This window comes from Sarcophilus harrisii, chromosome 2, assembly GCF_902635505.1.
Source record: "Sarcophilus harrisii chromosome 2, mSarHar1.11, whole genome shotgun sequence".
In the NCBI taxonomy this organism is placed as follows: Eukaryota; Metazoa; Chordata; class Mammalia; order Dasyuromorphia; family Dasyuridae; genus Sarcophilus; species Sarcophilus harrisii.
Window position 1 is genome coordinate 394,991,591 of NC_045427.1, and position 27,603 is coordinate 395,019,193.

The 27,603-nt window shown below is 32.6% G+C and overlaps 1 protein-coding gene across 3 annotated transcripts in view; it reads right to left on the reverse strand.

The window, feature by feature from the left end:
* GABRB2 (gamma-aminobutyric acid type A receptor subunit beta2) overlaps nt 1-27,203 on the reverse strand; it is a 247,228-nt gene extending 220,025 nt beyond the window's left edge. For 2 of the 3 annotated variants that reach the window (XM_003756790.2, XM_003756791.1), the window contains exons 1-3: nt 26,706-26,782; nt 26,482-26,573; nt 25,332-25,399 (exon numbers count right to left, since the gene is read on the reverse strand). In XM_003756790.2, the coding sequence (XP_003756838.1) occupies nt 25,332-25,399; nt 26,482-26,573; nt 26,706-26,782 (237 nt within the window). Of the gene's footprint in view, nt 1-25,331; nt 25,400-26,481; nt 26,574-26,705; nt 26,918-27,057 lie in introns of those variants that run through there. The other variant, XM_031953631.1, reaches the window with a different exon arrangement.
* Nucleotides 27,204-27,603: the final 400 nt, after the last annotated feature.

Below are 27,603 nucleotides of genomic sequence, written 5' to 3' on the forward strand. Positions count from 1 at the left end.
CACTTCAAATTCAGCCAGCTGATAAAATCCAAATGTTTATTTTCAACTTCCAAGTCTTATCTCTTTCCTTGGGCCTGGTTAGCTTTCTTAGAGGTCTCTCTCCCTCCTTGGTTCCAAGAGCTCTTGCAGCTTGTCTTTTGTCGCCTCCAAAAACTTTATTTCCTTCTTCTTTCCCTCCTTCTTTTGTTCCTTCATTCCTTCCTTTCTTAAAAGAGCACTTGATATCATCTCCCATATTTTTTTCTTATAGAAAACATGAAGAAATATGGGCTATATGAAGATATTACTAAATAGTTTTGCAACTAATTAAATGGATGATTTAAAAAGCAGTCATTGACTCTTTTTTATATTAATTCGGGGAGTTTCCCAAGCATTTGTACTTTAAAGTTAGGATTCAAAAAGATGTTGAGAATCTATAACACTAGGCTGCAACTGAAAGAGAAAATTTTAAAGAAATAACCAAATTTTTTCAGTACAATAGGGCGGGCTTATGATTAGTTAGTAGTTTATCTGAAAAAAAAATAATTTCAGGTTTTATTAGAATGAGAGGTCAATATAAATACAAAGTATGATATGGCAGCCAAAAATAAAAGTTAAATTTTAAAAGAAGACATTGTGTCTAGGTACTATAAGTAATGCAAATAGGGAAATTAGATGAACAGTTTGAGTCATTTTGAATTTAAGGTAACAGCAGAACATGAAAGGGAAAGGTGCTTTGGGGAGTTTGAAACATAAGTCTGAAGCTGAAGAGAGAATGTAGAACCATAGGTTCAAATTGTAACTTATTTTCATAGTTGCTGAAATTGTGAGAATAGATGAAGTAACCAAAGAAAAGAATGAAACGAAGGCAGAGTCCAGAACTATGCAAAGCACTTAGAAATCCAGCCAACAAGCATTTATTAAGTATTTACTGTGTTAGGCTTTTTGATTTGACTTAACTCTTTCTAAACTATATGAATTCCATAAAATTCTGGACTGCTTTTGTTCTCTGTATGCTCTTTCTGGGCTACTTCAACTGTCCTTAAATAATTTACAATCTAATGAACATCATAGGAGCAAAAAGGAAGCAGGTAGGGAAGGGGAAATAAACTTAGGGCATCACAATGTCCTAAAAGAAAAAAAAATCAAATGAAGTACAGTAGAGCTGACCAAAAGAATCCCAGGCTACTAAGAATAAAAGTCAAGGGACATGGATTTTATTTTTATAAAGGACTTTAAATTTGGGCGTGAGAATATTACTAATATTCATAATAAACATTTTTGCAAATACTGTTAAATCCAACAATGATTTCAAAATCGAAAGAAGTATTCAAAGTAAGAATATTTATTAAGATATTTTATTTTTCATTCCTTTATACAAGAGATAAGCACATATCTAAGGAATGGTGTTATTTTCTAAGGTTTGGGATCCAAAGATATATCCAGATTCTGCAGTATATATTTCCATACAGTAAATTGTTGTTAAAAAAAAAAACTGACTCTCTTACATTATGTCTATTGCTAATTAAATAAGTTATTTCTGATTTCTATTGTAATCCTCTCCTGAAAGTCTGAGCATATTAATATAGTTTCCATAAAAGCCTAATTCAGTTTTAATGTGTAGTTGACATACTATGACTCTGAATCACAAAATGGTCATCAGATTATATATTAAGAGCTGAAGGGCCTTCAGGGGTCATTGAGTCTCCTTTTACAAATAAAGAAAAAAGGAATCAATAGTTAAATAACTTGCTCAGGGTCATATAACCAGTAAGCTATCTTAGACAAGATTTGAACTCAAGCCTTTCTATCAACAAATCTATAGCTCTATCCACCACACCATTGTGCCTCTCATAGGATGTTATTAAGTAGAATAAAATATTGCTAAAATGGTATTCTCCTTAACTGTTTCCTTTGATATCATTATCAGTTTATTTACCATCCTTACTTGAATTTAGCTTTCTGGTATAATTTTATAAAATAAAATAAATTAATAAATCAGATTATAATTTTATGTCTGGAAGATATTTTACAGATCTTTTTTTTTTTAATCTTTCTTTTTATAGATAAGGAAACTGAGGTCCAAAGAAAGAGGGTGACTTGTTTAAAGTCATAGAAGTAGCTTATGGCAGAACCTGAATTAGAAATTCATAAATGATAAAATCATACAAAGTGAAGGCATATTTTAAGAAGTTAGAGAAAATAGGAATTGTGTGAAATGACTAAAAGTCAGTGTGCTCTCTCATGAGTTACCAATGAACAAGCAGTTACTAAATACTCAAAAGATTCCTGGCAAGGGACTATCAAATAAAATGAGAAAAAAAGTACTGTTGTAGACTGTATTGATTCTAGGATTTGTGAAAAATTCCAGACTTCTATTTATTTCATATCATCTATGAAAAAGATTAATAATTATATCTCTAACCAATTAAGGGAAAATATTTAAAATAATTAAATATATATTTTCCTGATCTCTTATATAGCCTAATATCACCATTTATATACCAACTACTGATGTTAATTACAAATCATTCTCATTCATTAATTCAGTTTTCTTAAGGACAGTCATTAGCAATATTATTCTTTTATATTTTATCCCAGCATATACTTTAAAGTATTTTAAAATATTTACTTATTTTTTAAAAAGGTAGTCTGTAATTCAGACTTCTTCCTGATTGAAACTAAACTCATTAGATCCTTTGAACTAAAAACAGGTTTGTTTTTTTTTTTTCATTCCTATAGTCAATCTTTTTTAAAAATAAAGCACTATGACAAACCTCTTAGTAGTCAGAAAACTTTAAGTCAAAGTGGAGAAATTTATGAGAATAATAAGGGTCCGAGAATTAATTACTGCATATACTAGACTCTCACTTAAAAATATTAACTACCTACAAGGGTATAAATTCATTTTTTTTACTCTAAATACAAATTCTTTTTCAAAATTAAAAGAAAATTCTTAACAGTGCTTAGAAGAAGTAAAACATGGTATACAAAATTTGTCAAACTTGGAATTGCATTTCAAATGATTCTCAAAATTTCCCACAGGCATTCTATCCCACTGCCTTTAATTTCTTATCAAATGAAAGAAGAATTTTGTTTCCACTTTCTTTGGAACTCTAAGAATGGCAGTCTAAAACCAACAAAACCTCAGATTAGCCAGTTTAAGTTCTAGAGTCTGACATTGTCAATATTATTTATATGATTATTAATAATCATAATTTCAAAATGTTAAGAATATTAGAACTTCAAAGGGCTTTAGAGATTATTTACTAATGCTTTCACTTTCCTGATGAGAATCTGATTCATAGACACCCGATTCATTCTATTGAATGACTTGCCCAAAGTCATACAATTAGTAAGTGAAAATCACTCTCTGGGCACCTTCTATTATATCACATTATCTGAACAAAAGCTTTGTTATCTCATTATGATATAGTTATGATTTTAGGCTCCTGAAGGCAAAGTCAATTGAGAGCAAACTATGTCAGGTAATATAAAATGGAAAGATTTAAAGTGTCTTATAATCATATTGTATATCATTAATAGTAATCATAGTAGTTATAGTAGTAATATTAGTAGTATAAGTAATATTACTAGTTGTATCAATAGTATTAACAACACCATCATCACCATTTTCATTATCATCATAAATTATTAAAATTAGTTAAATATATATGACACTTTAAGGTTTATAGAATTTTTAAATATATTACGTTTAAGTCCTAATTAATATAATTCAAAATTCCTGGCCATAAGTGTGTTATTTAAATATATACCACCTATTTACAATGGACTGAAACTGATTAATGTATTTTATATAATTAAAAGTGAATTTAATTGCATTCACTAATCAGGCCCTAGCGGTATTTTTTTTTAACTTCCACATGATATAAGTATCATTATTATGTCCTTGTAACATATTCTCGAAGAATCAGTCTGTATAAATTTAGACAGATTTATTTTCTAGTATAAGACTATCTATCAGGTTTTTTGTTTTTGTTTTTTTGACCACAGAATTTTTTAAAAAACAGCTTGAACATTAAGCCACCTATAGAGGGGATAAAATATTTAACAAGGTATTCATTATAAGGTGAATATCTTGTAAAAATGATAACACATTCATATAGTACATTAAGGTTTTACAAAGTATTTTCCTAGGGAAACAAAAAATAAGTTTCAATAAAATCCTTTTATAATTTTGGACACATACCTCTTAGATCAAACAGAAACCTCACAATGAAATCAATACATATTTTATATTTTATAGATAATTTAATTTACTAGAAATAGAAATATATTTTTATAGGATAATGGCTACATTGTTTGCCATGCTGAAATTGAATTGATAGTAGTAAGTTAGAATTAAGGCAGATCACCAAAATCACTAGACAGCATTTTTAAATAGTCAACTATAAACATAAAAATATTATGAAATTTTACTATTTATTTCCCATAAAATGATACTATTGGTAAATTTTTGTTCATCTAAATAATAGAACATTTTCTAATTGTGGTCTTTAAGATAAAACTTGACTGTAATACTTACTAGAGTTATCATAAAAATAAACAAAAATGAACAAAAATAACAAGAAGTTCTGTACATGTTAAACATTCCTTTGAAGTTTTCAATTATACAGCAAGATGACACTAAAACTCACAAAAAAATCATTTAAATTTTAAAATTCTATATTGTGGATGACAGACCCCAATGTACTAGCTGAATGACTTTGCTCTTCCTTTATCAATACAGAAGAATGTTAAATTACCATTATCCTATTCGTAAAAGATATATCAAGTTTTAAAGAATATAGTGAGAGTACATAGCAAATTTAGTTCTTGGTGTACTATTAATATATAATAATAGAACAATAAAGAATTTTATGGCTAGTTCTAATATTTTAGTTTGGAGATATATGAGTTTTCATTAATATATAGGGAAAGGTTAGACTAGTTGACCTCTCTGATTCTAAGATTACATGATTTATTATTAGAATGGAAGTACGGACCAGTTTGTACGGACCAGTTTTAGGAATATTATGCTTAATCATGTTTGTTCTGAGCAGTCCTTAAAATTAATTGATGGATACAATATTTTATTTTTAAATTAAAATTCAATCCTTCAAGTTGTGATAAGCTTTGAACATTCCCTGAACTATTCTTCTGACCAAACAGGTAAAAAACAAATTGCACGCTTCCAAACTGTCTTTCCACACACACATACACACACACTTAAAAAAAAAAAAGCCAACACATTAGTTCTCTATACTTGATTCTTTAGATGTACAGATGATGTGACATCTTACTTTGAAATGGGCAATCAAAACCACTTATGAAATCAGAAATCCTCAAAGTATTAAAATAAGCATTGTCCTTTAGCTCTGAGAATATATTCCATCATTATCACACATTATAATCACTTCATCCTCGTGGAATCTTTTTCTTTCTTCAAGATGAAACACGTATTTCTCATTCTATAATGATATAATAAAACTGATGGTATATATATATATGTGTGTGTGTGTGTATGAATTTATGTATATGAGTGTATATATGTGTATGAATACACATATAGCCATATACACACATATATATATATATATATATATATAATGTATATATGTGTGCATATATGAGTATCTGTATATCTTTTTTGTCTTTTTACATATCCCCGCTCCACACATATTTTGCACACTCAAAATTCAAGAACAATCTCCTAAAAGGAAAAACAATTATTTTTGATTCATTTCTAAATCTCAATTTTATGACTATTTTAGTTTTGGCACAATTGTTCATGATTCACATTTCCTTATCTTTCAGATGAATATAATACTCATTAACTGGATCTGTGCCTATTTTTTCTATGAAGCAGTAGAATTTTATATGGGATAATCATGCATTTTTTCTTCTTTCAATTTTGTTAATTTGTTTTAGTTATAACATAAAGTGATGTAAAGTTGGATATAATCATAAATATATATTTACCAAGTATTAATATTTATATTAGTATGTCAAAGAAGATAATAATAAAATTAATGGCTAATTTTCCAGTGACTTATTATTAAATAGTAAATTAGAATATGGAAAAATATACAGCAATTTTTTGTAAAAAATATATATATTATATATATACATATATAATATATCTTTTTCTGAACAGAAATGATGTCTAAATTTAAGAGTGCTCAATAATTAAAAGTTTAATCATTGTTCTAGTTTTTGAAGCATGGATACACAAAAAAGTAATTTTAAAGGTGTTTGTTTCTGGCAGATTTCCTTGTTTACTAAAGATGACATTTTATAATATAAATTGCTAATCAGTACATTTGCTTGATAGCCAGTATGTACTTTAAATTGTGTATGTTTGGTACTGGGATGTTCTTTTTGCCTCCTTCCATGTAATAACTAATCATAAATAAAAAGAAAGAACATTCAGATTTCCAGGTTTGAAACTTCTCTTAAAAGGCTCCTATTCATAATTTGATAAAAATGAAAGAATAATCAAACTGATATCCAATTAATGTAAAATAAACTAGCTTATATATATCAAAGCAGCAGTGGCAATTCAGTTTGCTTAATCAAATTCCCATTTAATTAATCTGACTTGACAATGGAAAATGTTTGGTTTGTAAAGAAATTAAAAATGCTTTTAAAATGTGATCCAGTGAGACATCTAATTTAAAAATAACCAAAAATTAGAAATAACTGGCCCTAATAAGCCTTCAGTGGTTTCCAGGACTAATTATCAAACAACATTTCTCTTTCTATCCTTTGTATCCTTGTACAAACCAAAGAAATTGCCTGTGATTTGTACATTTTTTGGGGGGGTAGAAGTTAGCACCTACAAACTCATTTAACTTATGAAGACCAAAAAACAAACAACAAAAATTTATAGTTTTATCAAAATGGATAATTGTAAAGTTATTTCACCTAATGATCATAAATATTGTATTTTTAAAACAAAAACTTAACGATGCCTTATTGATTTCTCTTAGTATCCACAAAAGTCTTTTTTGGTATACAGAGGATTCTGGTTTCTTGACAGGCATGCAAATTGAAAGCAGGCTTGGGCAAGTCTGACCAAGCTATCACTTTTGAGTATAAAAAATACAGAGCAAACTGTGCACCTACCATCCTAGGATGCATGTGGATAAAATTTGAAGTTTATCAACGGAAATTGCATGCTACCAGGTAACAGTTTTTTTTTGTGTGTGTTTGTTTGTTTTTTATTTTTTTAGTCCACAATAATTCATGAGGCATGAGGGATCATACTTTGTGCAAAGGGAAAGAAAAGGTATGGAATGATGGATCCTTGCAAGTTTTATAGGTGTACTTGTTAGGGGAAAATGTTCACCATACAAGAATATATAAAATTTAACTTAATTGAATTTAACTTAAGTGAGTACTTGAATGATCCTAGAATTCACATCCCAGAAACAGATTAATACAATTAACCATAATTGTTCCAGAGTCCTTAAAAGATTCCATGTCAAAGTTCTTAATGCAGGGGATGTCTGCACAATGAACTGCAGCAATTCTCTTGGAGCTTCTGAATCTATTAACTCTCAACTATACTTTTCAACACAAAGATAAGTGTAATTTATATAATAGATGTTTAATTCTCATGAGCTGTTGAGTAATATATTGTGGTAATCTAAGTTACTACCTCTTCTTTCAAATCACAATGTCATTAATCTATTTTATTTTTTTTTTTGAATAATAAGATGTAGATTAGAATGGCAGTCTAATTTCAAGATTGTGCTAATTTAAAATCCAATCATTTCTACCTATCTAATCTCTGTTTTATTCAGAACTCAGTAATTTCTTTGTTTCCTAAGTAAAATGTTACACTCCTTTCAAGGTACTATAAAATATTCCATAAAGAAATAAAACAAATACTCTATCCCTACAACAAAAACTGACATAAGGTATGAAATCTGACATCCCTATAGAGATATGTTTTGTGTACATAATAAAGACAAAATCAACTATTATATCTTTGATAGCTGAAAATGATCCATGAGATCAAATTGATTCATCATTTAAAAACCTATAGCTTCAGTCATTTAAATCACAAATATGCCTAAAGTGTATTTAAGGGAGACAATAAACCATATGGTGCAACTGTTCTTTTCATATATGTGTTCCCCATAAGAGAAAACTAATATCACTGTATTCGTGGATTACAGCAGTTACCTTTGAGTACCCACTATGTCTCCTTGTCATTTTGTGATTAATATTTTTTTTTTAAAGAAGAATGATAGGAGATTCTCTTTTATTAGTCCATGCAAAACTCTACTCTTTACAAAGGCAAATAGAAACTTGGATTGCAAGGATAACAAGTTTGGTATAGTTCAAAACTCTCCCTCTTTCTCTCCCTCTTTTCATTCTTTTGAACTCATAGATTCATACTATTAGAGTTGTAATATGATTAATTATTATTATAAATTATTATAGACAGTTGTGAATACTTTGAAGTTTCTAAAGCACTTGATACACTATTTCCTTTGAACTTCACAACTTCTTATCATTTTCTTAAATTTTTTTATTAATTACATTTTTCTAAATTCATTTTATAGTTAAGGAAACCAAAAGTCAGAGAAACTAAAAGACTTGACTATAGTACAAAATAGATAGCAAATGTCAAAAATGTGATTTGAAGCATGCATTTCCAATTTTAGGTCTACCTTTTAATCTGCTATAATCTTCTGTCTAAAGTATCTATTTTCTTAAATAAAGATCACAGAAATAAACAAAACATAGACAAAATATTTACCTTAAAATTTTCATCATTTTCTCAGTTTGTTTTTGATAGTGTAAGTTTTTGAGGCAAGAGTTATTTTTAATTGACATAAATTTATTTCTAATTAGAAACCTTTTTCTGACAAATTTTATCTCCAAGTTGGCAGGTATGGACAAATTATAACGTATAGGAGGAAAATATTTACAATATAATGGACTTAGCTAAATGAATATTATTTTGTCTACATAATAAATACAAGAACAATCTATTCAATAAAAAGATGATTATAACAACCAAAGAAACCTATTTTCTTGTTATTCCTGACATTTCATTTAAAATTTCCAATATTGCACACACATGAAAGCCTTTATATTTCTAAAAGTTAGTAGATAATTCATTATCTCAACTATTTTTTAAACTTATATCTGAATTATAATATCTCAAACATATACAAAAGGAATAGAATTTTATGACTTATGAAGATTATCAGAAAAAGTTCACTATCGTTTAGAGAACTAGACACATACTATGTACTTCAATATACATTCCGTATAAATAAAACTATTTGGCAAATAGTATTTAACTTAAGTCGGAAAACTCCCTTCCACCGTTTTTTCTTCCTTCCTTCCTTTCTTCCTTTACTTCCTTCCTTCCTTTGTTCCTTCTTTCTTTTCTTCCTTCCTTTCTTTCTTTTTTTTCCTTCCTTCCTTTGTTCCTTCCTCCCTTCTTCCTCCTCTTTTCCTTCTCTCCTTCCTTCCTTCCTTCTTTCCTTCCTTCTGTCCTTACCTCCTTCTCTCTTTCATCTCACTCCTTCCTTCCCTTCTTTCCTTCCTTCCCTCTTGCTTGCTTTCCTTCCCTCCCTCTTTCTCTCCTTTTTTCCTACCTCTTTCCTTCCTTCCTTCCCTTCTTCCTTCTTTCCCTCCTTCCTTCCCTCTTTCCATTTTCTCCTTTTGTCCCTATTCTGTAGTCTCTGTCCCTATCATATCCTTACCTACAGATGCTCTTAAAAGCATTCTCTCTCTCTCTCTCTCTCTCTTTTTTTTTTTTTTTGGTAACTCTGTACCCTCCCAAGATATTTTGCGTTTACTGGTTAGATTTCTTTCTTAAGGACTGTACTTTAAAGCAAAACCAATCTTATTCTCATTGACTGGCCACCAACATGTCCCAGGTCATCATTTGTGTCATGATTGACTCAGAGTGAATGTAAATATCAATCACTTCTGTTTTGACCAGAAATCTTGCCAGATTCATTATTTATTTAAAGTTTTATTTGGACTAGGTGAAAGAAGAAAAGTTTTTGCCTCAGTTGCTATCTAGTATTAATCATCAAATGGATGTGGGATCAGTCCAACTAAGACCAGTTGAAGACCTTAGCTTAAAAAGACCAATCAATGTCTCCCATTTCATTCAGAGCCACCTCAATCTGTCTTGATCTATGTCTGGCCACTGGATTCAGAAAGCTCTGGAGAGGAAAGTGAGGCAGGTGACTGCACTCACTTTCTCTCACTTAAATCCAATTCACTTGCATGTCATGACATCACCTTCCTGATGTCATGGTCCTCTTCAAGGATGAAGGACAAACACAATTTAATTAAGTCTTTTGCTCAAAAAACCTAAAAATATTCTTTATATGTATAGCTTTTTATTCTTAGAATTTCTAGTAAATAGAGTAGGGATTTTGATAGAAGGATGAAAGCAGTACAAAGAAATAATGTGCCTTAAATTCTACAGTTTGTCCAAAGTAGAGATCCAGAAAGGGAAGGTAGGAAGAGATATACTTCCAGGATTCTACTTACATTTATGTCTATTTCACAATGCTGCCTAAAGTAAACCCTATTCCAAGTCCTATGGTCTCTCAGGAGATATTTGAACTAATTTATCCATTCCCAGAACTTATCTTTGTAGCACTCTCCTGACTAGATCCACCCATGCTATCTGAACAAAGAAAAGCTATATTCTTGATCAATGTATCATGCCTGAACACTGTAAGTCTTTCATACAGGAACTTGGAACACAGCCAAGATTATGTGTGATCAATATTATACTGAATTAATTTTACAGATTACATTGTACATTTTCTATACTTCTGGAAATTACATAGAATTCAGTGGAATTAGGGACCTGAGATGAAATGCTCAGGTAAAATTATAATATATTCCCTTAGGGCTGAAGATGAAGATAATAAGAAATAAAAAACTAGAAACCATAAGCAAGTCATTGTAAAGAATACATTTTAAAGAACAAATATTTGGTATACAAGGTCTACCAAATATTATGAATTTTTTAAACCTTTGATTCTAATGTCATGTGCTAAAATCAAGTAACCATGACTCTCTCAAACCAAGAATTTTTATGTCAAATGAGCATTCACATTTTTAAACAAGATCAAACATCTATAAAACCATATTTTATGGGTGTATATTTGTTCTTACATTATGCCCAAATATCCCTTCCCCTCTCTAATATTTATCCTTTTCCTATATTCTGGCACACCATACTACCTACAAATTCCCATTTCCCCCATCATGGAAGAAATCATCCTTTATAGACTCTACTAGTCTTTGTGTTCTGACTCTACTGTTCTTTATTACCTCAAAGTCAAATGTTTGAAAAAGATGTCTGTATCCACTGCTTCCACCTCTTCTCTTCTCACTTGTAGTTCAACCTTTTGAAATCTAGGTTCCAAGTCCATATCTCAATTGAAACAATAACTTTCACCTATCAATGACTTCTTAATTTTAAAATCTAGTGGTCTTTTTTCTAATATCATCCTTTTCAATATTCCTATTGTATTTGATAATGAGAACCACCTTTTACACCTGGATACTATCTCATAAGATAGAAAATTTCATGTTTTAATGACACAACTCTCCTCTGGTACTTCTTCTGTTTGATAACTCATTCTCATTTTTTTTTTGCTAATTCATCATCTATATCATAATTCTTAACATCGTGAAGTTTTCTTCTTTTCTGTTCACAATTCCTGAAATCCTGACCTTTCCAGCTGGCCACCAAATTTATATTTCTAGCTCTAGTACTTCTCCTGACTTTTAGTCATGCACCTCCAAATAGTACTGAATATTTGAATTGGATGTCCTATATGTATCTTAAATTTAAAATGTCAGAAAATGAACTAATCTTCCTTTTAAATGTACTCATTTTTGAACTTTATTTTTGTAAAGATATAAAATAGTACCTTTACAAACAATTGTTTAAGTTCACACTATTAGCACTCAGCATTATCCTCAACTCCTTACTTTTCTTCATATCTGATATACAATCAGTTGTCATCTTCTTTCCACAGCATCTCTTATATTATCCCTCACATAATTGAAAAAATTATTTTATTGTTCTCCTTGTTTCAAGTCTCTCCCTACCTCAATCAATAGCTGATAAATTATTTTTCTAAGATGCATATTTGAACAAGGTATTCTTCTATTCAATAAACGCAGGCTCTCTATTGCCTCCAAGGTCAAATAGAAACTCTTATGTTTGGCTTTTACAAGCTTCTTTTCTCCTTCACAATCGACTCCTAACTTGTATTTCCAATCTTATTAAACCATCACGCCAAATCATTATTCTTGCTATTCCTCAATCATATCCTAGCTACATGTCTTTGCTTTATCTATTCTCCCATAACTAGGATGCAGCCTAATTTCATTTTCACCTTTTATAATCTCTTTTTTCCTTCATTCCCCTGCTTAAATGCCCCTTCTCAAAGAAACAAAGCCTGATGCTCCCAGATGCAAATGTTCTCTCTCACCCCTTTAAAAAATTATATAGGTGGGGAGGTGGAGCCTTGCCCAACCTCTCCCCCAAACTGCTCCAAATTCCTTTGAATAATGACTTTAAACAAATTTTAGACCATCAAAACACCCCAAAAGATGAAGCAGAACATTTTCCAGGCACAAGGGCAACTTAGAAGCCCAACTGAAAATTCCTGTGTCCCCAAAGGCAAGATGTGCTGGTACAACCCCAGACCAAACCCCAGCCTGGCCTGGTTTAGCCCAGCCTCTGAATCAACAGCAGTATTAATGGTTTCCAGACCTCTCAGCCCAGAGACTCTAAAGAAGAACTGGATGGTCAGCAGAAAGTCTGTGCAACTTGAAAGGGATCCCAGTGCATGACCCTAGTACAGGATCCCAGTGCAGGTTGGCCCTAGCTTCGATGCAGACCCCAGCTGCAGTGAGGTGGGACATCTGGATCAGCTGCAGAGATGGAAGCTTCAGACACCAGGGAGGGCTCAGAGTCTCGGAGAGGATCTGTGACAATGGGGTGGGAGTTTGGAGTGCAGTCCCAGTACAGCTCAGGGCAGTGGAGCCTCAATACCTGCCAGCAGATTATATTTTACATCTACAATGTAGTGGGGGGACACACCTAACAGCCCCAGGGCAGAAAAGAATGCTCGTGGTCAGATTCTGAAAAGGATTTCTGAAAACAACTGCATAAAACCTCTGAACTTTTGAGACAGTACACTCTCCATCCTGGAAACAAGTCCTACTTTAAAAAAAGAGTTTAAAGCCAAGTAATAGGCTAGGAAAATAATGAGAAAACAAAACAAAACAAAATTTCTTATTGAAAGTTGTTATGGTGGCAAGGTGGATCAAAACACACACTCAGAAGATGATAACAAAGTCAAAGCTCCTATATCCAAAACCTCCAAGAAAAATAAGAATTGGACTCAGGCCATAAAAGAACTCAAAAAGGACTTGGAAAATCAAGTAATATAGAGGGGAAAAACATTTTTTGGGAGGGGGGGGAGGTTGAAATGGTGTAAAAGGAAATACAAAAAAAAAAAAACTAATGAGAAGAATTCTTTAAAAAGCAATGTGGCCAACTGGGAAAGGAGGTACAAAAAACTCACTAAGGAAAATAATTCCTTAAAAAATAGAATTGAGTCAATGAAAGCTAATGACTTTATGAGAAATCAAAATATAATAAAGCAAAACCAAAAAAAATAGAAAAAATGCAAAATATTTCATTGGAAAAACAACTGACTTGGAAAATAAACACATAAGACATAATTTAGAAATTATTCATCTACCTGAAAATCATGATAAGAAAAAGAGCATGACCATCATCTTTCAAGAAATTATCAAGGAAAACTGTCCTGATATTCTAGAAACAGAGGGTAAAAAGAAATTGAAAGAATCCAACAATCACTTCCTGAGAGAGATCCTAAAATAAATACTCCCAGAAATATTTTAGTCAAATTCTGGAACTCCTAGATCAAGGAGAAAATAATGCAAGCATCCAGAAAGGAAAAAAAAAATCAAGTATAATGGAACCATGGTCAGAATATTTAGTAGTTTCTACATTAAGGGACCAGAAGCCTTGAAATATGAAATTCTGGAGAGGAATGAAACTTGGGTTGCAACAAGAAAGGAAATTTTGATTTTTAAACACAGGACTCTGGAGAAACATAAGGCGATAATCAGGAATGTGATATCATAAGGGACTTAATAGTTATCTGTATACATTCCTACATGGGAGAATGATATTTTTAACTCATTAGAATGTTTTCGTTATTGTGGTAGTTAGGGGTATATATAAACAGAGGGCACAGATATAAGTTGAATGTGAAGGGATAATATCTTTTTTAATGATAAAATTAAGGGGTAAGAAAGGAATATACTGGGACAAAGAGAAAGGGAGAAGTTGAATGGTGCAAATTATCTGCTATAAAAAAAGAGGCAAGAAAAAGCTTTTACAATGGAGGGCAAGAAGAGGAAGAGAGGGTGATTGAACCTTACTTTCATCAGAATTGGCTCAAAATAGGAAATAATATACATACTAAATAGGAGTATAGGAATCTATCTAACTCTGGAGAAAAATGGGAAGGAAATGAGATATGGGAAGGGGGAAGAATGGTAAAAGAAAGGGCATACTGAGGGAGGAATGCTTAGTAGCAAAACACTTTTGAGGAGGGATAGATTAAAGGAGAGAGATAATAAATGGGGGAATATAATTAGCAAAGTAATTGTAAAAAAAAAAAAATGAACCAAGTTTCTCTAATTGAATATTATTGTTCTCAGGATAGCAAGTCTTCCATGAACTTCCTTTACAGGAAGTCATAATATTCTGTTATGACTAGCTGTATATGATTTTGTTATTCTCAGTAGCACAATCATCTACACCTACTCTGAAGGATTTATGCTGAAAAATGCTATCAATACCCAGAGAAGGAACTGATCAAGTCTGAATATAGATTGAAAAATTCTCTATTAATTTCTCCTTATTTTTAAATTAATTTTTCTTGAGGATTTTTATTTTTATTAGAATGAGAGATTTATATTTTCCTTCACAACTCAAGTGCTATTTCGAGCTACATAATTTCACATGTGGCTTCATAATTGTGAGTGAAGATAAGGGAGAGAACTTAGATCTCAAAAAATCTTAACAAATGAAAAGAAAAAAAGTTTTGAATATAACTGGGAAAAAATATTAAATAAATAAAACAAATTGAAATATTAAAAAAAATTAAAAATTACATGGGATTCCAGATGTTTTCATGAAGTTTTAAACTTTGATAAATTAAGTGATATTACTGGAATTTTAAGCTATCAAATGTTTAATAGTTTGAAATTCTATTCAGACTCTTGGGGCATCCTGAATTGCATTGATTTTTTTTTTCCCTGAGGCAATTGAAGTTAAGTGGCTTGCCTAGGTTCACACAGCTAAGGAAGTATTATGTGTCTGAGATCAGATTTGAACTCAGGTCTTCCTGACTTCAGGGCCAGTGCTCTATCCCCTGTGCCCAAATGTATTGATTTTGTATATATTCTATATATTTTGTAAGAATATTGGCTCTGGAATCAGAACATTCATGTTCATAACCAATTTAGGACATATTTTAGTTGTATGACTTTGGGAAAGTAATTTACTTTTCCAGGTCCTTATTTTCCTTACCTATAAAATTAGGAGTTTAAAGAGGAGGAACTTAAACATATATTGTCTGGTTATAAACTGGTCAAGTGACAAGCAAGTATTTTACTTCATAGGTTTTGCACCATGTAGCATGGTGTTGCACATAAGGCCCATCATCAATAAATTTATTCTAATAATAAAAGACACTTAGGCTGACATGTCCATTCTACCAAGTCCAATCCACCTAAATCAGTACCTTTGCCCTATTTCTCAACTTTAAATGGACTCCTAGAATACCGAATGCAGTCCAAATTCTTTGATTTGGCTTTCAAAACTTTACACAAACTAATTTCTCATTAATTTTTGTGCTATGCTTTAAAGTAAGGAATATTTAAGCTGAAGATCCATCTCTGTCACAGAATAACCATGAATCTCTGGAAAGTCACTTTGACAAGGAAGATGTGGACCTATCTTGTTAAAGGAAACTTCTTCATCTCAGAGTTCCCTATACTAATACATCTAGTTCTTACCTCTATCTTCCACAACAGAATTTTTTGCTTTAACCATAGTGTTTTCATTGTTCTCCAAACATAACTTCTACTTTCCTCCTTCCAGCTCTTTGCTCATGCAATACTAATTGCTTGATATGGTCTCTCTTATATTCTATTGATGATTCAGGGCCTACTTTTTTTCATGAAACCCTTTTCTGACAACCTTTACTTCACATTAAGATTTATTTCTTCTAAACTATTGCATTTTTTCTGTACCTTATGCTACTTCTCACTTCATCTTTTATATAATTAGCTCACTAATTAAACACACACAAATGTATATTATATGCTATATGCATATATTATCCTTTGGAAATAGCAAAATATTAAATGGTAGAATTGTGACTTCATATTACTTTGGTGCCTAACACAATGTTACATATTACTCATGGTGCCTAACACAATGTTAAAACACATGGTAAATATTGATTTATTTGCATTAAAAATTTGATGAATGAAATGTAAAATATTACATCCAAACTCAACAGATGATGCTTCAGAAGAAGCGGCAGAGAGACTAAAGTCAGTATTGCATAATTAAAATTACTTTTTCAGAGGCTTTGAGTTATCCATAAAGTACCATTAAACAATTATAGTTTGAAAATAAGTAGGACATCTTTAAAAGAATACATGATAAAAGGTTAATTTTGGGGGAAAAAAGGAAAATTTATTTTTTCACAGTGTTCACTTAACTTATTGAGAAGGAAACAGAAGTTCTATTCAAATATATGAAAGTAAAAACAAGCAAAGATCTAGACACTAGAAAAAATGAAGATAAATTAGATAATATGCTTCAAAGGACTTTACCAATATGTGTGATTGTATTAAAGGGTAATCATTCCAATCCATAACTTTTCTTCTTCCTACTTTACCATGAGACAAAAGAGGGCACAAAATAAGAAATACTGCAGACGTTCTAGTTAACCAATTCTATATAAAGTTGTTTTTCTCATTAAGTCTATCATCTCATGTATAATGAATAGACTGTAGGAAGAGGAGATTAAAGGATCACACTAAGTAGGAGAGATGCTGACACTATGGGAGGCACAATGAAACTGAGAACAACTGAGGAAATAGCAGATTTATATATTCTCTTTTCTCAATGGCCTTTACAATTCCTTTATCATTCCACAACTTTTTAAATAGTTTTAATTTTGTAAGCTGATAAGAAAACCATAAGAGTAAAAAATGAATTTATATAATTAAAAAATTAAGTTTGACCTAAAAAGAAAATAAAGTTTTAAAAGGGGAAAGAAAAAAGAGGAAATGTGATCAAGAGTAAAAAGTGCTAATAAACCTGAACACAAAAGTAGAAGTAAATCGGCAGCCAAAGAAACCCATGAGGTAACTGAGAAAAGAATAATTGTCCATGATTGAAGTCAATTAGAATCTATATCTATCCATAATTTTTTAAACACAAATACATTGAAATAAGCAAATTTCTTTTGCAACTTGACTATGACATTCAGTACTGATCAATTAAAAGTGATTTTTTAAAAATCTCCACCAAATATTGGTGATATGGAGAAACAAAAAAGTATAAGCTACTTACTTCTCTTATTATTTCTGAAGAGTGAAGATCATGCTTAAAATTAAATCTAATAATTCAAGTCAGAATATGATTGATATAAAATCATAAGACCATGGAGTTAAGACTGAAAGAGACATCTAAAGTTATTTATTTCAATCCTTTCAATGTAAAGAAACTGAGACCTAGAGTTGCCATAAAGTCAAAGGGGAGTAAGTAGTATAGACAAGAATCAAACCTAGACTTCATATGCAATACATTTCTACTATATCATGTGGTATTTCAAATTAGAATTTGGGACAATAATTTCTATAGGAATTAAGATAAAAGTAAGCAATATCACTGTTGAATGGAATAATTAAGGAAGGTTTCATAGAGACAGTTGGGCTTGAGCAGAAATGTAGAACAACTGAAAGAAATTTGTATGAGTCGCTATCTATAGCTGCACAGGCTATAATGCCCAAAGGAAAGCCTGGATAAAAACAAAACACAAATCTGAATAGCTGAAGTTTTGCTTAACAAGACTTCTTTGTCCCTGATCCCATTTTCAAATTAAAAAATATATATATATATATATATATATATATATATATATACCCTAAAGTAGATCCAGGGAACATATGGATAATTGAAATCCACAAAATCATAAAATCAAAGGCTTCATAATCTTTTTGAGTTGAGATTTAAAGGAAATTACAAATTCTAACATGCAAATGAATAAAGAAATATATTTTTGGCATAGACAAACTACACAAAAGTACAGAGATGAAAGATTGCAGAAGACCCAGTTTGGTTTGATTGTATAATGTGTATGTAAAGTGCAGTAATTTATATTAAAATTTAAAAGATAAAGTTGAAGGACTTTAAATAAAAGATGGATAGTGAAGGATTTTAAATGTCAGAGATTGATAATACAGGTAATAAGCTACTATACTTTACTGAACAGAAGAATAATTTGTCAGACTTATGCTTCAGGAAAATTATTTTGGTAATTTGAGTCGAGTATGGATTAGAGAGAGAATCTACTTACTATATTTGAGTTACTGGGTGGTAGTATATGAATAGAGAGAAGAGAGTAAATGCAAGAGATATAAAGAAAAAAAGTTGACAAAACTTGTCAACTGATTTGGTACACAGAGGTAAATGAAAGAGCAAATGAGGCTGACCCTGAGGTTGTAACCTAAACAATCAGAAGTATGATGGTGTCCTTGAAAGAAATGGTAAAAACTGAAAGAGTGGGTGATATTCTAAATGGAAAAAAAGTTGGTACATAATGACTTTTAGATGTCTATAAGAAATCCAAGAGGAAATATCCAATGTTGATGATGTGAGTCTAGAATTTAAAAGACAGAGATGTTAGCTAGATATACAGCTCTAAGAATTATCTGCATAGAGATAATAATTAAACCTATGGAAGTTGATGGTGTCACAGTGAAAGTACAGAGACAGAAAAGAAAAAATAATCCAGAATTGATTCTTAAGTTTCATCTGTAGAAAGGGGATGGTATATAAATGATATTCCATCAGATGAGACTGAAGAGTAAACAGTCGGGTAAGTGAAGAAAAAAGAAACAGCATCACAAGAGAGACAGAGGAGAGAAAGGAGGGAGAAAGAGAGAGAGAGAAAGAGAGAGACAGAAAGAGACAGAGAGAGATAGAGAGACCGAGAGAGACTGAGAAACAGAGACAGAGAGGGAGAAAGAGAAAGGGAGAGAGAAAGAAGGAGAGAGGGAGAGAAGAAAGGGGAGGGAGGGAAGAAAGGAAAGGGAAGGAGGGGCAAGGATGGAAGGAGAAGGAAAAAGAGAGGGAAAGGGAAAGGGGAAGGAAGAGAGAGAGAGAGGAGAATATTTTGAAGTGCAGGATTGATAATAGGGTCATATATTGTAGAAGATTAAGAAGGATGAATATTAAGAGTATAAGAGTATATAAGATCTGGAAAATAGATCAGAGGATCTTTCATTCAGCAGAAAGTAACACTCAAATTAGGCTTTGAGTAAGCGGATTTCTTCTAGTAAAGATGATAAGGGAAGAAATTGACTACCAAGCAATGAACCTTTCAGATATGGCAATTCAAAAGATGAAAGATGTTGCAATAATGAAAGAGGAAATACCCATAGAAATGAAATATTTTCCCTTTTGAAGTATCTTGATACTTAGAAACAAGGTAATATTGAACAAAACTCTCTCAGACTCTTCTGCAATGATGCTAGTGCTAGTGTTTATTGTATGTAGTGTGTGTGTGTATGTGTGTGTGTGTGTGTGTACGTGTCTGTGTGTTGGTTAAACAGTGTTGTAAAAAAAAAAATTGGTGATAATTTAGATTGTCAGTTTTAAACACTCTTCTAGCAGTAGAAAAAGAGTAGAAAATTACTGTTTTGATCTTTATGTATTATTTATAACAACATTTGTTTTGCCATTATCACTCTGATTTGCATCATTACCTCTCAGAGCCATAACTAGGAATTCTGGTACCTGGAACAAATAAGGCTTTCTCAAATTACTTTCTTTAAAAATTAGTTAAGCAGGGAGAAGAAGAGACCTTGTATTTTGAAACAAATCTTCATGGAAATAGGCCAAAGCCCTTTAACCATTCTGTTGGAAGAATACAAAAATTTTGGGATGGTGTAGGCCCCTAGTGGGCAAATACTCATGGATAAATGAGTGTATTATTGAAGTGGGGAGTAAATAGAAAGGCTTCAGGCCAGACCTGAGGTCATCCTCCAAAAAGTTGTGTGTCACCCAGTAATTTTCTATTTTAACTAAATAGTCATGTTAACTAGGTGCTAATTCCTATTTAGTAAAGAGTTGGAAATGCTATTAGTAAATAGCTTCTAAAATTCAGAATCCTAGAATAAAGGTCCAGTTATCTTTCTCTAGTTTTGCAGCTTTGTTGTATCTTATGAAACTTTATAGTCTTTTTTTTTTTTTTGCATTTCAAGCAAACTTGAGCAAGTTATTGGGGGTAATTAATAAGTAACAATAAGAGGGCCTACAAATCTTAGCTAACATTACTCACAAAAACCCTGGGAAGTAGGTGCTATTTATTAAATCTGTTACACAGATGAGGAAACTAAGGAAGTCAGAGGTTAAGTGACTTGCCCAAAGTTATATAGCAACTTTGTCTAAGGTAGGAATTGAACTGAGCCTTTCCATACTCCAGACCTAACGCTACCCACTATAGCAAAATATTCACTAATCCCCATTATCTAAACTTTTCAATGAAAAGTTGGATAACCATTTATTGAGAAAGTTGTAGAAGGGATTTTTATTCATGTATGGATTGGACTAAATGGTCTTTAAATTCTTCCAAATATGAAATTCTATGGAACCTCAGGTCTTTGGCCAGACAACAACAACAACTACTACTATTACTATAAATGATAATAATAATAATAATGGTGGAGGGTTGCCTTTCTTTGTTCCCCTGACTCATAGTAAAATACCTTATAGGTAGGTTATATAACAAAAACAAAATAGGACTATACAGGTGGTGCAATAAATCCTTGTGCAATTTTTTTCTAAAGAATGGACCTTTCTATATGATAATTCTCCTTAGAATGCCAACAGCCTCAGTCCAGCCTTTTGTTCAAATACTTTCCTGAAGGAGAGAAAGAAAATGGCTATGTATAATACCTACACTAGAATTCTGCAATCTTTTTTGATTCTGGCTACCACTGTTGGATCACTCAATCTGACCTATCTTAACTAACATATGTTAAAGTTCTTTGTTCACACAGCCAAATTCATCCCTTATGAATAACCTTAGAAATATTATACTTTAAGAATGATTAATACATGCATGCATTCTCTTTGATAACATCACAAACCCTGAATCTGTACTAAATGATTTCTCTTACTTTTCCCAGAAATAAAAGGTTTTTTTTTTCCTTTTCTTGTAGTTCAGTAAAAATGGTAATTATTTTGCTTTTTTATTAGAAATCTTTCATTAAAAGTATAAATTGGTTTCATTTTGTTTAGAAGTTTTGTTGTTGTTGTTGTTTGTTTGTTTCAAGATGAAGAAGAATCAACTTTAAATCATTGCAGATGTAAAACAGATGTCACTTCAGTCCTTAATCCTTCTAGCCAATTGTGATTGTGAAATGAACTTTTCCTCAAAGGAGTCAAAATGAACATTGCTAATTTAACCAAGCTATCCAAAAATGTCTTACTTCAAAGCCAAGTATTCACACTGGAAGGTATTGAGACTAGCACAATATTCTTCAAAAAAAAAAAATCCTCCATTAGACTGTCACTTGGCTGAGACACTAATAGCATAAGCACCTTCTAAAGTGAGCATCTTTGTCAGTCATTTAAAAAATTGGCCTCTTCCCTTAAATTTATCCTCAGTTCTCAGGATAGACAGAGACTTCTATAATATAAACACCAAAGATAATTACTGATCAATAAATATCTAACACTTTTAGAACTACAGACTATTTAATCCGAGGAGGGATCATGAGAATTTTGTCCAGCACAGCAGATGAGAAAACAGAGGGCCATAAGGGAAATCTGATTTATCCAATGAATTGTTAGTAATCCATAAGTAGAAGCTGGGTTTCTAATATCCTTAATTCAGGGCCTTTTCTGCCATATTTTAGAACACATAATTTCTTATTTTATCCAACAGATGATTCAAGAAAAAAATAAGATTTTTTAATCATGATTTTCAATTTAAGATGATACACAAGGAGACAAGTACAGTAAATTAAAGTTACAGCATTGAAAGGATAGTATCTACCAGCTCTATTTTGAAGATCTTTCTTGAGGAACTACTGAGGCATTATTTGAAAAATTAATCAAATAATGTGATCCAAAAAACACTTTAGATTCAGAAAAAAATGACACAAATACTTTCCCAATTCAAGAAAAATTCTCTCTTCTCATTTCAAAAACTCCTTGAGTCAGAGCAGGATGGGAAAGATTACTATTTGATTGCTTTGTAATTAATAAACACTCCAAAATTGATTATTTGGTGGATATATGGCTATGTCTGGACTCAGAAAGATTCACCTTCCTAAGTTCAAATCTGGCTTCAGATACCTACTAGCTGTGTAACTGAGCAAGTCATTTATCCCTATTTGCCTCACTTCCTCATTTATGAAATGAGTTTGAGAAGGAATTAGCAAGCCATTCCAGTATCTCTGCCAAGAAAAGTCATAAAAAGTCAGATACAACCGAACAACAACAACTAAAGATAATCTTTGAATGTAGTAGTCAACTTCTGGCCACTAAATTTACTAATTAAAATTAAATGCTAATTTCTATTTGACAGTAGGTTTAATGTTAATTGCAAAATAAGAAAAACCACTAACCTGACACTTTTTAAAAAATACTAAATATTGTCCCATTTACAAGCTGATATTTATTCTAACACCTTTAAACCTTGTGATTTTTTAGTCACACTAAATAGGTCAAGAAATGACACCTCACCTTAGTTGACTGGATATTTTGGCTAGAATATCTTTGTGATATTCTATATCTTTGGCCAGCATAAATTTCCCAGGTAGTTGAATATATAATTAAGAAAATAAATTAAAATTTAAAATTTGCTCTATAATCTAAATTAAAGCCAGTGTATTTTCTTTAAGGTTCTCTCATAGCTCCTTATTGTTGTCTAAATTTAGTTCACTCATGTTTTTTTGTAATTTTAAATTTTAATTTCATGAAAAAATAATTCAAAGAACTATCTGGGCTTTGCTACAGTGTTGTAAGGGGCAGGCAAAACTGAAAAACAAAACAAAACAAAACAAACAAACTTAGGCCCAAAACACTTCTCTGGCTTTAGACCTATGGATGTATGTGTGTATGAAGATATGTATGTGTATATACATTTCATACATGTATACATACATATGCATCCCTTCACATGCATACACACACATATACACCCAGACACCCCACCCTCTCTCATTTCATTTCCCCAGAATAATCATGATCTCTAATAGTTTGACTTAAAGTTGTTTAGCCTGAAGGAACACCCACACTGGAAAAGTTTTGATTTGTGCAGTGAAATTTTAGTAGAATTTTTTTAAACTAAAGTATTCCCATAGGAAATAAATTCTGATCCCTAAGGAAATGTGACTTTTCTGCCCACATTCAGCTAACTCCAGAATGTCTGAGGAACTCAGTACTCTGTTAAAGCAAATGGTATATTTAGTTGAGAGATGGCATATAAGGATTACCACTTTTAATAGAATTAACATATAGTTAATGACACATTTTAACAACTGCAGTGACCATTCCATTTTCCTTTCATGATTCAGCAGGCATTTTGCTTATCAGCATCACTTAGAATTGTAATACAATATTTGAAATAAATTCTGGATGTTTCCTGCTTCTTCTGTCTCTTCCCTCTCCCCAGTTTCCTTCCTGCTTGCTTGATTTCTTGCTTGAGGAAGAGGTGATTTACTGTATTTTGAGTTCATAAGAAGTTTTATATAATATGTGTTAAAACATAAAATTCTATATAAATGCTAGCTATTTTTGTTATTTTCTTAGAGGTAGAAAACTGTCTGATGCCAAAGCTTTAGCTCAACTGATCGATATTTCTAAATTAATTATGTAAACATTCCAAGTGTTTCTACTATTTATGTGGCCAAACCAGTTTGGAAACAAGTATCACATATTCTTTCAGTCACCACTACTTTGTTTCCTAAATCCCTCTTTCTATATCACGAAACTCATTTGCTGGGAAAACTTTTGGGAATGGGACTAATTCAACCATCCAGCAATTAAATGTGGCTTCGATACCTGAGACTTTCCAAAGTGAGGAGCCACATGTGTAAATCAAACCTTTCTCTCCCTTCCCCCTTCCTCTACATCTTAGATCTGGGACAATGTTATTTATAATATATGCCAGCAGCGTCCCATCGTGGACAGCAGGGGGCACTCTTGCACGAAGCAAAAAAATCCTTATATGGATCCCTGGGTCCAGACTGTCAAGGCTTTCAATGGGAGCTTCCTGTATGTCTGAAGGGGTACGTACTAAATAGTACGACATTCAATAAATCTACAAGCTTCGGAGGTGAGTCATGATGCAGAAATAAATAGAGAAGGCATATACTTCAGCGCTTGCCTCTGACACTAGGGTACTCAGTGTTGATGGTTATGGGGGAGGGTTGTGTACAGAAGTAGCAGTGCAGGTATCGCATGAAATCAAAGTAGGAGGAAATGGCACCAAAAAGCATTCTGTGTTCTAAGAGCATCAGGATTCCGAGGAATTCAAAGATTTGCTGCACTGTTAGGTTTGTGGTTTATTTTTGTTAAATGCCACCTCCTCCCTCCCAATGCCAACAGAGACTTTGAGACCATCTTTCCCTGAACCTCAGGTAGTCAAGCCACTGAAGAACAACATAGCGTTTTGTATGGGTGACTGTGCATAGGTTTTCTGTGTGTGTATTTTCATTTTCCTTTATAACAATTGTCTAATGTAGCTTTAAACGAAGCTTCGTCTAGGAGCGGGGAGGGGGGAGGGAGATTTGGTGAAAGAGAGAACGAACTCTTATCTGGGAGTTTTCATCTCCTGCACCTAAGCATTGCACAGAGAAATGTGACTTTCTTTCGTTTCCCCCACAGCAGACCCCCATCTCTTTCACCACCCCCAGACAATCAGTAGCATCCGAGGCTTCCAGACAGAGAAAGAAGATAGACAAAACTAAATACTCACCATATTGACTTCTGATACCATATCTATGCTAGCTATGTCTATATTCATGCCCACAGCCACAGGAGGACCTGAAAACCAAGAAGATGGCAAGCATTATGATCTCTTAAGAACTTAATTCATTCTTACAAAGTTATCTCTTTGCTCCATGGTCTCAGCACAATCCTCTCCCTCTTTTCCCTTCCCAACCCCCAAATCTCTATCTCTGAGTCCTCCATGTTAATTTGCAACAGTGAAGATTCTTCAGTTGCCTGAACCTTGGGGGCTTCCCTCTAGGAATGCTTTATATAACATACATACACGTGTTAGGATTGGGTGACAGGTCCCAGATATGTCTACACGTGTGATCACACCAGGATATGAATACACACATATACAAGCTGTCTTAACCAGTTGGTTTACATATTGCCTTGAATATCACCATCATCACCACTTCTTTCTCCTCCTCTTTCTTTCCCCCTCTTCCCTCTTCCCCTCCAAGCAAGTTTTAACTATTTCTGTCCCAAACAAGGCAGAAGCAATGCTGAGTTTGCATCTTTCTTTTAGGTACCAGATGATGGCTAGAGAGATTTTTCCTCTTTGGGGGGTGGGAGGAGGAAGGGAATGTTCACTAGGCTGGGAGTGAAGGTTGGGGAGGGCACTAAAAGCAATAAGTCAAGCTTTAAGAACAAAAAATAGAAACATTAATGCCTAAAAAAATGGGCAAGTAAAACTCCTCAAAAGTAGGCAGGCATAAGGGGTTAAATACCATCTTCTAATCATTTGTCAGCACATCTTGCCCTCAGGAATGCTTACTATATCCCAAGATATATTTATACTTTGGACCCAAACAAACCAAACTTATAACACCTACATGTTAATATGTAAGTAATAATGCCAATGAGATTAGGGTATGAAATCAGGTAAGGGGGGAAAAAAAGACAGTGACCAGTTACAAAAATTAAATAGTATTCAAGGATCACATCAAGGCAGTCCTGTGCTGAGGAAATCAAGGAACTTTAGACCAAACTGAACATATAGTAACAGCAAACAGCAAGCAACCAAAAACAACAATAAAATAAAATAGCGATATTGAGAAAGAGCAAAAGCAAAACTGCAGAAAGGGTTTGGGAATAATAGCTAAAATATATTATTTTCAAGACAACTGAATTACCTCCAAAATCTGGCCTCAGACGAATGTCATAGCCTTTCAGCAGTCTATCCACCGTCTCTTTAACCAGTGACATATTGCTAGGATCATTGGCACTAAAAAAAACAATAAAAGAAAATAGATAAGCTACCAAGCACAGCTTTCTCAAGATCAGCTTCACACTACACATTCCTATTAACTGGCACAGACAGTGATTCAAAGTGAAGAAGAAAAAAAGGATCACTTACCTCTGTGCACAGACCACTGCTATTATTAAAAGAAATGTCCAAATCCCAAAGTAACCCTTTTTCCGGACTCTCCACATCCCTATAGTTTTTGGTGTGATTTAGGGTTTTACTGAAGAGAAGAAGAGATCCAACTTATTCTGGCCAGTGCAGTAATTCTAATGTGAGGCGCATGCGCACGGCGTACCAAAACATCAAAGGAGCAGCGGTGGCTGCTGGAGATAGAGCAAATTTCCTTGTTAAAAAAAAGAATTAAAGGGGAAGAAGGAAATGTATCATATACATACATACATACATACATACACACATATATATGTATATATATACATACACACAATTTTTTTTTTAAACTCACATCACTGGAACATCAAGAGTAAATTTTGATTGTTGCCCTCGGATTAGGGTAATATAAACTACAATGTCTGGTAGTTTTGGGAGTTACGGGATAAGACGGTTTTTCAGTTTGTCTATGAGGCTGTGGGTTCTCTCTCTCTCTCTCTCTCTCTCTCTCTCTCTCTCTCTCTCTCTCTCTCTTTCTCTAAATTTGCAGAACAAAATTGGGAACAGAGGGAAGAGCTATTGTAGGGAGAATGAAAAGGGAGGGTAAGGGAATCTAGAAGCCAGGGAGTGCAGTGCCTACATATGCCTTGACAGAGAAGGAAGGGGGAAGGTGTTGCAGGAGGGCGGGAAGAGAGTTTCAACATCCCCCCCTTCTGTAAATATCATTCCCCTACCTGGCGAACAAGGGGTACCTAGGGTGTAGGATAAGGGTGGAGGAGAGAGAAGGGAGGGAGGAAAGAAGGGAGTGGAAACGAGGGAGGGAAGAAGCAAGGAGTAGGGACGCTGGGAGACCGACTAGATTTCTCATGCAAAAAGGAAGGGGGGGAGTGGAATGATAGTT